At 40.5% G+C, this 14,288-nt stretch overlaps 1 protein-coding gene across 10 annotated transcripts in view; it reads left to right on the forward strand.

The window, feature by feature from the left end:
• Positions 1-14,288, forward strand: part of msi2b (musashi RNA-binding protein 2b) — a 321,629-nt gene that overhangs the window by 225,356 nt on the left and 81,985 nt on the right. For all 10 annotated transcript variants that reach the window (XM_034226607.1, XM_034226606.1, XM_034226608.1 and 7 more), the window contains exon 8: positions 6,519-6,601. In XM_034226607.1, the coding sequence (XP_034082498.1) occupies positions 6,519-6,601 (83 nt within the window). The remainder of the gene's footprint in view (positions 1-6,518; positions 6,602-14,288) is intronic.

Here is a 14,288-nt window from a genome sequence, read left to right on the forward strand (position 1 = left end):
TTGTGTTCATGCTCTCACAAGAAGTAGCTTTTGTCGAGAGCAAAAGCTAATGGGGATCCTTAATAAACATAAACATAAACAAGATCTGTACAACACTACTGATAATAATACTCCTCCGATAACGACTTATTCTACCTCATTTATTTCAGACGAATAAACACTAAAGAAAACAGTAGTTATGACAATGTAACCAAACAATGGTGTGTTGTTATTTATGTATACTGTCTTATTTTCAAGGATCATTTGTCATTCTGCACCACAGTGTTGCACACTAAAACGCAGGTGTAATCTTGTCCATTTATGATATTCAAGAAAAACAATACAAAACAAAAACACTTTTTGAATCTCTGCAAATGGTATGGACATCAGAGAAACCCCCCACCGGAGTCCTCTACCCTTCCTAAGTGGCCGGATTACATTAAAGGTTCAAACGTAAAAAAAAGCCCGTAAAGTTTCAAACGTATTTAAAGCTGCAATGCCACTTTTTAAGTCAAAGTCAACTTTGCTGCATCAATTTCCAAGTCCTTGCATTATCTTTGTCTGGCAGGATCAGCCTTTTTCTACTGTGGGAGGGGCTGGGCTTGTATGGGGGAGTTATGGGGGGCGGGGGGGTGTTGAAATGCATTCAAGCAACAGCGGCAGAGAAACCTGGAATGAGTGTGAAATAAAGAGCGAGCAAGATGAAGGTAGTAAAGGGCCGTGAAAGTAGGCTCCCTGCCGATTGTGTGCAGTGATGAGATGAGGCCAAGCCCGGCTCTGGCTAATAAGTGTGAGCAAGAGCAGCCAATAGGACCCCAGCCAGAAGCCACACAACACCTATTATCCCCCTTCCCACGTATCAAAAATCCATGTGTTTCCATTTACAGGGTATTGTTTAAGCGTTGTGTGGGAAGCTTTGTGAATGCAGGCGTGTTGACACCTCTCCGTGAGTCTGATAGTCTTTAATAGCCTCGTTGAGGTCAGCCTCCCTGCCATGTGAGAGTAGTTTGAAGAGAAGGTATACATGAAGGCAGTGGTGGAGAGTAAATATACTCAAGGTACATGTCATTTACTTGAGTATTTTCATTGTATGCTACTTTCGATATAGTTCCGATATAGTTCCGAAAATTCACGTTCACACCAAAAAAATCTGGAACTAGAACTTAGTTCATGAGAACCTTTTCACCCCCTTTTCAGTCCCTGCTATAGAGCAGGTACTTTCATGGGAGAAAAAGGTTCCCATTTCTGATTGGCTGGGCGGATTGCAAACCACGCCCCGTAAAACTCCCAAAAGCTTTGTGAAGCCGACATGTTATTATCCTCGCATTAGCATTATTAGCATTAGCCCAGCGCACCAACGGAGAGAGACTAACTTATGGCAACACAAAATAAAACATGGGAGCGTGGAGATGAGGAGGTGTCGGCGTTCTGGCGATTTACTCGGAAGGCTTCAGTAGAAGCTGCTGGGAGTCCCAGCAGCTTCTACTGAAGCCAGTCGTTAAGCCGGGGACTTCCGGCCGGGGACTTCGGGTGGCAGTATACGCCGTGAAGTTGTTTGCGGCCTGCCAGTAAACCCAAAGCAGAAGAAGTGACGTCAGCGGCTTCATTTGCCTAACCTTCCTAACCTTCCTCATCAGAACTAAAGAGTTCTGATGAACTAAGTTCTGATGAACTAAGTACGGCAAAGTACTTGGTGTGAAAGCGCCTAATGAAAATGTAAATGATAGACACATGAATGCATAACTAATTATATTCCAGTGATATCATATATATTACTTGAAAGACATGGCTACTTTGAATAATGACTACTTTTTAGATTTGGTATTTAAGTATATTTTTCTGCTTATATGCAGGACTGTTACTTGTAACAGAGTATTACTTTTACCAAAGTATGGGATCTGAGTTCTTCTTCCCAGTGGCGGAGCCAGGACATTTTCATTGGGGTGGCCAGGATGGAACCAGTGATCATTTTAGGGTGGCATTGAAATCACTATTATATGAACATAAAAATACATCCCACTAAAAATAAGGGGTTATTTAAGGCACCTACAACACACCTCTACATTATTTGGGATTAAGTGGTGGAATAGAATAAATAATATTCAGTATATCTAATTATTTATTTATTTATTTTTTATTTAAGTATCAACGAAGCTTACATTATACAAATGTAATGCAATATACAGACTGTTTAGCTCATGGTGATCAGCAGCCATATGAGCTCATTCTCTCAGTGTATCATCAGGAATACAGACACACACACATCATTTAAATAAGAGTTTTTCAATTAAATGATAGGTTAAGAATAAACATCTTAAAGTAAATAACAATAAACAATAGCCCTTAGGGTAAGCTCCCCGGTTGTAATTTTACAACATTACTTGAAGCTATCCTAAAAAAGTCAGTAAATGTTTTGTTTTTTTAAAAGACTACATTTACATAGTCAAAAGGTCCTTTTGTTCAGCCTCACAATGCTATTGGGTAGTAAATGTGTTATAGGTCCTGCCTTCTGGCCATACACGCCAGGGATTTTGGGCCCCATGAAAATATATCACATTGGGCCCCACCACCAGGCTCAGGCCACGCCAACCAAGCACAATTGCTGTAACCACAACTCCAGAACCCAACCCACTCATGTATGCTTTAAATAACTCTACCTGTACATGCTTGCATCTATCTTGTAGTCCAATACTACTGTAACTGCACAGTATTTACTGACACTGAGCTGTGAAAATATAACACTTATGGGGGGACAGGGCTGCTAGGTCTAGAGATGGATCTGTTGGTCCGGACACCAGGGGGAGGGACAACTGATTTAGTATGAATAGCTGCTAAAAATGTACCTGCATTTACTAAATGTCAGCTAAAAGAGGAGTGAAATTAAAAACATGTATAGATATTAACAGTACTTAATGTCAGCTTAGTAAAAAAAAACATAACAATTATTATTTACAATGGACTACGCGTAGCTAACAGACACATTTCCACCACTCATAGACCACACCCACCTTTTCTTTGAAAAACTGGGTGACATACTGTCGCCCTTTAGTCCCTCTCTCCTGTCTTTCTCTCCTTTCTTTTATTTGTTGAAAGCCTGACTTTGTTAGTCGTTGAGACATGGTTCACACGTAAGTACTAGCATCCCTGCTCCTAACATGCTCTCACTCTCTGCTAGAAAGTGCAGGCGGTGCTACACCACGTTTGGAGGCAGGACCAAACCATTACATGTAAATAGAAGGGGGTGTACAGAGGCTTTGGATAATTAACTTTTGGAAGAAAATAAGTTAAATGAATTGTAAGTTTAGTGAGTACATTATCAATATCACGTCCTATTAATGTTAATTATTGATGAATGATGAAAGGTTACTTAAACATTTTTTTCTTAATGTTCTAAAGTTGTCTGGGCCCCCGTGGTGAGAGTGTTTGGGGTGGCCAGGATTCAGCTGGGGGTGGCCGTGGCCACTCCCAGCCACCCCGAGCTCCGCCACTGCTTCTACCGCACTGCAAAAGGAGGATGGGAGAGAGGAGGGCTTCTCTTGGCTACTTTATGGACTGTAATTGTCTGAAAAAAGTGAAACATTGACTTAAATGAAATGCGTTACGTCAACAGATTTCACATAACTGTATTAGGGTATTTGAAAGCTTAAATACAAAAATATTAAGTTGAACTTAATGTTATTGCTATCAATTAACCTATTACAATTATGTGATATCTGTTGACATGATACATTTAATTAAAGTCAAAGTTTCAGGTTTTCAGTGAGGTCTCTAAAATAAGAGCAATAAGAGTGCGGTGTAATGGCAGGTCAACAAGGTCAAACAAGAAGGTGGTGCTGAGCCAATGAGGGAGCATTATTCGTTTGTTGTCGTTTTGTTGTGTATGTGTACAGTAAAAACTCCAATAGTAGTCTACACTACAGCAAACCTGCCCATTTAAACAGACCCAGTGACGGGTGTAGGCCCTGCTGGGGGAGCAGTGGTGCTGTGGCCCTGACCTGTTGGATATAATGGTGCAGGGAAAATGTCCTGTCAGTTGATGGAGGAGCTGCCTGTAGCAGGAAGGAGTGTGGCGACAGGGGCCATGTGTGTTAACCTCTTTCCTTATCACTTTTTCTGTCTTTCTCCCCACGTCTCCCTCTCCTTCCATCTCCACCTGTTTCTCTTTCCCTTTTCCACCATCACCCCCCCCCCACAAGACTCCCCTCCTTCTACCTACACTCCTCCGTGACAAATTACTCCTGGCGGTTGATTTGTTGGTTGTCAAAAGTGCTCCTCGCGCCGGCATGAAGGTGGGGTGAGACGGAGAAGAGAGTGCAACCCCCCCTTTCCCCTCTCTTCTGCCTGTCGTCATCACCGGTCCCTTGTCTCCCCCCTGGCCTCACACATGTGTCGCCTCAGCTCGGTGTTGAGGCGTCTCAGTGGAAATTGATATTCTGTCTCATAAGATCTCATTAGACTCGATGTTGTCCGTGTTTAATCGGCTCACACATTAGGCTTCCAACCCTTTTTTGACAAGGCTGCTTTGATATGTTCTAGCTGTGTCAAAGTATGTTGTTATTTATGGAGGAGGAGCTGGAGGAGGAGCAGAGTAGAAGAAAAAAAAAACGGCAAGAGATACACTTTATGACAAAACTATGGATGCATGTGAAAGGTTGACTAGCAGCAGCAAAGACATCTGTATTTTTCTGGTTTATCTGATGGTATTTATAGAACAAGCTATTTATGTGTCATAGTACACTTAATTTGGTGCTTCTGCTTGAGTGTTTACCAATCAGCATGCACGCAGTAGGGCTCGGTAATGTGGATGGACCATATGGTAGAGTGTGATGTATGTTTGGGACTTCTATATGGGAATCAGCCCACAAAGATTAACTAGAAATGACTTGCACAGATGCATTTAGCTCAGAATATAATATCATATGTGTACATACATTATAAGTAAATCACAACAAAGAAACAAGAAAAATGTAAATAAGAATAAATAAAAAAATGTAAAAGAATATAGTTATAGATACCTAAATAAATAAATCTCATGATCATTATGGCAGATTTAATCGTGAAAATGGTTGGTATTGTTTTATTGCCTAACCCTATCATTCATCCAACTACATAAATGTCTTTACACATTTTAGCTGATTGACAGAAAATAAATGGCAGACACTTTTGAAAAATTACTCAAATGAGTAAAATAAATAAAAACCCAGCATGCTTTGGTTCAGCTTGTGACATATTTTCCTTCTGTTTTACATAAACTGAATGTCCTCGGAGTTTGATCTGTTGGTCGGACAAACAAGACATTTGAAGCCTTCCCCTTGGAAACTGTGATGGGCATGTTTCACCATACCCTGGCATTTGATAGAGCAAACAATTGATCGATGAAATGAGAAAATAATCTGCAGATTGATCGAAAATGGAAACAATCGTGACTGTGACGGCTGACAAATCTCTTGTTTGTTTTCCCTGGTACACACGTTGCTAACATGAGCTCATGTGCAGGATACTCGTGTCTAAAGAGCTTTCCCTCCAGTCTTTGACCTTGAGATGTGTCCTATAGTGGAGGAAGACACATGGATTTGTATTAAATTGTATGAACAGGAAATCCTCATTGTTGTTGAGCTCATTGAACAAATAATATTTGAACTGCTGTCTCCTTCTAGTGTATCAGTACCTTTTTGCGTTCAGCAGTTGACTATATTGACTGTATGAGTGGCGTTCCATGACAGTAAAGTGATGGTGGAGCTTGTGTTAGTAAAACGGCTCGTTTCTCTGCAGTCAGTGACGGCGCTTTAAGCTCAATCTGAGGTGATTTCATTTCACCGTGGTGTGTTTGCCATTTTGAAAAGAAACTCATCTCCTTTCAGTCCCACTTGCGGCTTTATTCACTAACTGTTTCTCTTTTGTGCGGTTTCCTCTTTTGCAAAAGTAATGGAATATCAGTTTTCCTTTCAACCCCATCTATACAGAAGCTAGATTGCTTTGTGCATCACCATCAAAACACAAGAGGGGAGCATTGCAATCCACTTGTGTTCAAAAGTCTGAAACCATCTTGTCTCTCTGTCTTTGTGTTAAAAGAGGGGTTAAGCTTTTATCCCATAAATATGCCAAGAAAATCCCACTGTCAACGACACATTCATTCTAAGGCCTGCATTAACATAAAAACGAGGGCTTGTTATACAGTGAGATTTCAATAAAAAGAACACAAAATGCTTTTAATGAAATTCAGATGCTGGGCCCGAGCTCTCTGAATCTCATTAAATGAGCTTTGTGCTGTTTTTCCATCTTCTCTTTGTAGAGGAGGTCCCCGAGTGCCCTTAATAATGTGGCATATTTCATCATATTCCTGATTTAAAGAGGACAATGTCTGTCTTGTTCACTTGTTCCTGTTCTCTCCAAACCGGAGCCAATCTCTGCAGATGTACTCGCATGGTTTCTGGATTCCATCTTGTGGTGCATTCTTTCTTTTTAGCTCCTGAAGTTGTGTTAAGTCTCTCCTTTAAACCTTTCTCTTCCTCTCCCCCCTCCCATCTCTGTTTCCCTAGGATTTGGCTTCATAACTTTCGAGGGTGAAGACATCGTAGAGAAAGTCTGTGAAATTCATTTCCATGAAATCAATAACAAAATGGTAAGTCCACTCATTTTTTCTAATTTAATTTTTTCAATTCCAGCTGGGTTTTTGAAGGATTAATATTTGATTTCTTCTTTCCACTAGTATTAATAGCGAAGTAGGCGTGTGTGTGTTCATGTTCATATGCACAGACGGACACACACACACGCTGTGGGTCTCAGGGATGGGAACGCAGTGGTGTGTACTGCCCACAAACCGTGAAATTGTGTGGCTGAGTTCTGCCTGTCAGGCTGAGGGACGGGAGAGTGGAGCCTGTCCCTGTCTCTCTGAATCCCTGACCACACACACACACACACACACACACACACACACACACACACACACACACACACACACACACACACACACACACACACACACACACACACACACACACACACACAAACAGGTGGAGGAGTTCAGGGATGCAACAGGGAAGCGACTTGCAGAGTTCATTAGTCAGGGATTAACACCTTCCAAAGTGTCCCAGTGATGCTTGTTTTATTTCCACCAGCAATATGGTCATCGCTGAGCCAAGGCTGGGCAATATCGATATGATGTCTATATTGTGATATAAGACTAGATATCATCTTAGATTTTAAATGTTGTCATATCATAAATATTGTTTTTCTCCTGAATTATTAGGCAGTAAAGTGATGTAATATTGCTGAATTTATCCGACTTTCGGCTTTTCTATTATTTGCCTTGTTCGTCTATTTACCTGTTCAGTCAATATATCCACATTACTGATACCTACTGATGCTTTTTGGGTTGGGAGGGTTTTTCCCTTTCCTGTAGTGTGTTATCCACGTTTCTGTCCATTCAAATGGTCTGCAAAGGCTGGAATCCCAAAGTTCCCTCCAGAGGGAGTTTCTCTCCTACACACTCCCTCCTTTATTTACTTCTGTGACAGTGACATCACTATGTAACACTTGTGCTTCTATTGAATAGCGCTCCAACACATTGTACGATATAGATTAAGGGGGCGGGACATATCTAAGCGATTGACCAATCACAGCAGAGCAGGCCAGCTAACAATCAGAGCAGACTGGGCTCTGGTTTCCGACAGAGGGTGAAAAGAGGTGCTGCAGCACAGGCAGTGTAATAAAAATGAAGAGCTTTTTGAACATTAAAGCATGGAGACATGTCCCAGTAGAGACACTACATACAAATATGAACCTGAACAATGAACAGAATAGGGCCTCTTTAAGTAAAAGCACCAACATCCATCCCTACAATATCATCACAATATTGATATATTGGTCAAGACAATTGTGATATTTGATTTTCTCCATATCGCCCGGCTCTGCTCCTGGTACCCCACTGCTCTGAGCTCACCCTGTCTCCTATGATCATTGACAGGAAGCGACTTCAGGAAGCGAGTGTGACATTAGGTCCTCCTTCACCCAGCTCCACCCTGCAGGCCTCTTGAGAAAACCTGCATCATTTGAGCGGTTCTGTGGATGGTGATTGACTGGAGGGAATACTCGTCTTACTGACGCCCCCCCTCCTCTCTCAGTGTGTGTCTTTACTCTCTTCCTGCCTTTTTCCTGAAACTGACTTGACTGGCCATGTGACTGACAGGTTCAGCATAGTAGAACCATGTTCCACCAGGGAGCAGCCCAGGTTACATATGACCCACAGTATACATTCCTCCGTGTCTGAACACAGCATCACAGTGCATGCTCAGGACCGCAACCCAAGAGTGTGTGACAGAAATAACCGCGTGTGTGTATGGAAGAATTTCTGTCACAAATGTCTCAGATCCTTCGACATGTAGGCATGGCACTCTGTGAACAGACACATATCACGCCTCAACATGAAGCATGAATGCACACACCAGAGCCTCTAGTTATGCACACAAAGCAAACAATTGCTGCCATTGCTGTCAATTTCAAATCCTATTTTTGCACAATTTGGTATTAAACACAAATAGCTAATAAGAATTTTTTTACCAATGATTCTGATATGAAACCACAGGAGGACAGCTTTTAATATGACGAAAAATGATCCTCATTAAAGGCATACCCGCAACCTATCTGTGAGAAGTTCTAATTGGATGATAATTGGATTGTAAACACTGGTTCCAATTAGGAATGTAGATTTGCTTGATAAATAGATGGCAGAGTTATTGTTCATTAACATAATAATCGTTATAAATTCTTCAAAAACAAGCAGATTTTCTCCGTCAAAGTCTCAAGGAAGAAAGAATAACCAAACTTGTTCTGGCCAAAAACAGCACAAGATAACAAACTAAAACATTTGCACAACTCACAGGCCTTATTAGCGAACATAGTCCAACTCATATCGTCTATCACAAATAATATTGCTTTTATAGCGCAGGGAAACTTTTGCTTTTCCATTTAACCAAAAAAACTCCACTTACATAGATGTTGCATGGAAGGTGCCTTGGAAGTGTTTTTTTTTTTTAATATTGGAGCATGTATCAAGTAGTGCAGATGTGCATGTAGGAAAATGTAACGATGTTCCTAATAAAAAGTGAATTGACACTTTTAGTCAGAGATATAGTTCGAAGAAATCATGTTGGTGTACCATGTTTTTTTTTCTTAAATAGACACTAAGGTTTCTATTTTAAGAGATTATTTAAGATAAATGACACCACTTGCCTTCTATTCATTCTCTTTCTGTGTGTAATTTGCATTGTGGCGCCCATTTAGGTATTGCAACTACAAATGCAGCTCAATTGTTCCTCACAGCTTACTTACAGCCAAGTGTACAAGTGGATAGAAAAAACATTTTTATTTAGCTCGTCTCGAATGCTCCCATTTCTCCAAATTAGGCTTTATGAATGTCAGTTATTGTGCCACAGAATGTATCCTTGAACATACAAGTTAAGGCTTTTTTATTATTAACCAAGCAGAAAATGCCTTTTTAAATCTGTAACCGTTGTTTATTCCACCTTTTTTTTTTTTACAGATACTGTGCAAACACACGCCTGATCCCCACCTTTCTTATATAATGACATAAATAGAAAGAGTGTCGGGAATTCTAGGTCATTAAGCTTCACACACATGAGGTGATACACTGATGCGCGTTTTGACATGTTGTACTTCCCAGAGTGCCAGAAAATACATTGACCGCTTGATGACTGCAAAAACAGAGGTAAAGTGTAGTTACTCATAAAAGAATGTGAACCATCTGGGAGTCCCTTCACAATAAAAGATGAGTATTATTGAGAGGGGACAGTGTAAAAGGACAGCGCGGGGTGGCCACTTTTCCGAGGCTTTTGTCACCTTTTGTATAGGGGTCCCTCTCTGCAACACCTACTGTACATCACATTTCCCGAGGATGAAGGAAATATGCGAGCCCCTATTCTACAAAGCGCTGACATCTTGGAATGTCAGCAAAGAGGAAAGAATGTGGAGTGTGTGAAAAGCATTTTTCAAAGACACTTCAAGTTTGCTGCACAGAGGAGAGCACTGGTTATCCGCTGTCTGAATGGCACGAAATAAAAAATGGCTCCTGTCTTCTTCCTTATGAAGTACCATACAGAAATAGACCTCATCCATCCTGCCTGCGAGTGTTATCTAAGATGGTTCTTGAATAATTGATGCTGACAGAAATTCCACCCCACTTGGGAGGGTTGTGGATGTACAGGGCACCCCACCTTCTTCCTGGCCCGGTCCTCTCCAGGGCTCTGGCAGTGCGGTGGGTCGGAGCCCACTCAGATGTGAGCGCCCGGACCTATTCAGTGACTCGGTCAATCACCCTGTGTTCCTGCGACTCCCGGGTCTCACTCTCAGGAGCACTTCCTGTCACCGTGAGTCCGGCCTCATAGATAATTAATAGTAGGGTTCTACTTAGCAAGAAGCTCTCAATCTGCCCCACCACTGACACCTTCATCGCTCTCACCTCTGTACCTGTCAAGTAAATTCTATATCACAAATCTCGCATTTGCCTCAGGAGGCTCCAACACTGCCCTGCTTGTGATAAGAGTATGGCTTAATCTCCACATGATTCTTTAGCTACATTTTTAAAAGAAAGTACACATTGTGGAGTAAAAATTAATGACTTGACATTTAAAAAAACATTTTTTAACAGTTTCTGACACGCCCTGGTTTCTCACATGTAAGAAAGTATTTATCATACTGGAGAAAGACCTAAATACAGCTAAGGAAAATTCCTTTTCCTCTATCACTCCCCACCCTGCAGTTATGCATGCGCAGCTAATTCATAATAATACCTATCAAGTATTGGCGCTGATGAGCGAGTAGTGTGCCATTAAAATGGACTCACATTGGTTTTAGTCAAGTGCTTCAAGGTAATATTCTTTAATGTGTCATCTTTAATATTCAACAGTAGCGAATGATCTCAACAGGAGGGAGGAATTTTCTGTTAGTCGTCAATTTCTAGCTGTGTCTTCCTGACATGGCCAACCAATTACTGCGCTGAGGAGCTCCGACTCTCTGCCTCAGAGGATAATACTAATACAGGTAGATAGCCATACATCAGCCTTAATATATAGACACAGATAAACTCAGCACCTTGCATTAATATAAGCAGTATTATTTATTTTTTAAAGTGTTGTGTTACATCATACATTGTTGAGATGCAGCATTTATGTTTTTCAAAAGAACAATATATTGATTTCTCAGGATGAAAGCATTGTTATCCTTAAGACTTTTCTTAACTCTTACTCCCTAATACAGGGAAACCAAAAGGCACAGAACAGGATTTGTTGCTTTTGAAATTTACCTTTTTAAGAAATACAAAATGTTTCTTTGCTTAAAAGCATTGCTCTGAACTATTGGTTATTCAAATAAAAGCTTCCAGAATAATCCAAATTTGAAATCAATCTGTATCATATTTTTTAAAGAAAATATTTATTTATTTTTACGCCAGGCTGCTCGGCTTCGACTTCGGAGTTTTATGATGGACGGAAAGCTTCCAATCCTGCTAACATTAGCTTAGCTGTTGTTTTGCTTGGGCAACTTGGAGGAAGAGGTGGCACCATAGTAGGCTGGGTTGGATGCAAAATCTAAATGATACTGTGTTCTGTGTGTGTTTTACGATTTGATTGGAGTCCTCCATTTGTATTCCAAGAAGTTAAGTGTATTGCTCACAGCTGCTAACTGTAGCTGCAGTTAGCTATCGTTAGCAGGAATTGGAAGCTCGGAACACTCGTGAAATGTTTGTTGTTAACATCTGGGGAATTCTTGCTGGGTGCAATGTTTAGATTATGTGTGTATATATATATATACATTTTACTATAACTATGATGAATATTCATGACATCAGTAGTATATAACCTTTAAGCTATGTCTACAAGCAGTGGGTTGTGTGTGATCAGGTAACCAAACCTTTATGACTGTATTTAAAATGGCCTTCTGAGATTGTGAGTGCCAGCTATACCAGTCCTTCCGCTGTGTGTCAAACCTCCAAACCAATCATTGCGCTGTCTATGAACATTAAAGTTTTACTGCCCTCAAACTAGAGGCCATGAAGTCAAGTGTGTGTGCGGCGTTCACATAGGTCTTATGATGTATATATCACCCCTGGACACACTTGGTTATAGCCATGGAATAAACTAGCTCTCACCATTTTTAAAGGAGATTTCTGCAGAGAGAAGCTGAAGTCTCTGGGTGTTGAAATAGTCTTTGAAAATATTTATTTTTAAGGTAGAATCTTTAACAGTGTTTGAACATCAAGTGCCTAATAAGGCACTTGGACCACCCTTCGGAGCAGTTTCAGTCCCTCATGCAGCGATGCCTTACAGCTTCTGCACTGTAAGTAATTGGATGTTTACCCTTCATTGAAGAAGGAAAGCTTTGAGGGATGAAGGAAGTGGAAATCCACCTCACATTTTGCACTGCAGGACGTCCCATAAAAGACACAATGTTCAGATCTGCTGATTGAGGAGGTGATGGAAGCCATTTGACGTCAACCTGATGATCGTGGCATTGCTTTTGAATGTGTTTCTCTGTGCGAATAGAGACAATATTATCTTTGTGTGTAGAAACATGTCAAGGGAACTGTTTTTGGCACCACAGGGAGCACCTGGTCCTTAAAATGACCTCATATTCTGTAGCCTTTACATAACTGTGCACAGATATCACCAGGCCTAATGACTACTCTGGGATTGTTAGCCATTGAAGGCATCATTTTATTTTTCCTTTAAAACTTTGTAATACGTTCCAGTACTTACAATCGTTTCAAAATGGTCCGCAGTAAATACCTTTTTTATAAAATACATGACATGCAGTTTTTATTGAGACTGGTTCACAGAGTTCCGAAAGTCACACTCTTCCTTTTGAGTGTTGTTGGACCTTTAATGGACAACACAGGTTCAGGGCGATATTCACAAACATCCACATTCCAAAAATATTTCCAAACTGAGAATCTCCTCAAATAAAGGTGGCAGACTAAAAGACGTGAACATTTGTGCTCTGACATTTATTCACACAGTTTCACACGCTAACTGCTGAAGGTAATACACTTTTGTAGGCAAGATTTTCAATTCAATTAATACAACAATAATTGTAGCATTGAAGGGCTCCCTCCACTAATAGCAATGGGATTTTTCAATTGGATTTTGTAATATTGCAAATAACATATCTGGCAAACACACCTTTATGCTACTTGCACATTTTTTCAGTAGTATCATTTCCATATTTTACCAATACTTTTATTATTTGTTCATGTAAATAGCTAACATAAGTGATCTACATCATGGTAACATGGCTGCGCTAAACAGCGCTTAGCTAAAGAGAGAATAGTGTTTGGCATGTTGATATGACGCTAACTTATTTCCAAGATTTAGGACTCATTCCTGCACCACTCTATAGTGATGTTAGCATATTTTGATAGAGGAAAAATAGTCAGCTGCAAATGTCTGAATTATCCAATAACCCAAGAGATAGTTTGCACAACTTTGCACTACTGTGGCCTTGGATGGAACTCTGATTGCTTTGCTGATGAATTGCTTGGCTTGGCTCTCGACTAACTTTTTTCCCCATCCTCCCGGAACCGTCCCGAAATACAATCTAAGCCGTCCCGAAATTAATGTGGACCATCCCGAATTTAAAATATTAGTTTTTCTTCATTATCATTAGTTAAAATCATTCAAAGTGACCTTTAACATAAATAAAACATCATACAAATTATTAGATGATAATTCATCAACCTTTTTATTTGAGTAAATCATTCAATCACATAAACAAGGCCAAATATATTTAAACAAACACACAAACGAGAAAATTACTGAATCCAATCAAGTCCCATCCAATGAACAAAAAAATCCAACACTCCTGAAGACGGAACCCAGAGTTCCCACTAACCAGGATGACAGTCTGTAACACAGTCAGGAGACATTTACAAACGGCCCCGCCCCCTCGCACACAGACGGGAGAGAGAGATCTCGTCTGGATTGGAAAGCTCGAAAATACATCATAGACGCATGTTGTAGTCTTATTGCATATTAGAAACGGAGTTGGTGAAACTAAAACTGCAATATAATGTTTATGTAGCAATAATACATATGACATATCTTTTTTAAATGTCTCCAGTACCGATAAAAAGTCCGATAACGTCGGAGCTTAATGTTACCACTGTCTTTAATAATTCCGACCCGGGGCCCGTTTAATACCGGGGCTCGGTACCCATCCCTACATGGAGAGAGGCGCAGCATATTGCTAAGGACTAAATACGATGGAGAGTTCTCATCTCAGCCTTATTACCCATAGGG

The sequence above is a fragment of the Gymnodraco acuticeps genome, unplaced genomic scaffold (genome assembly GCF_902827175.1).
Source record: "Gymnodraco acuticeps unplaced genomic scaffold, fGymAcu1.1, whole genome shotgun sequence".
In the NCBI taxonomy this organism is placed as follows: domain Eukaryota; kingdom Metazoa; phylum Chordata; class Actinopteri; order Perciformes; family Bathydraconidae; genus Gymnodraco; species Gymnodraco acuticeps.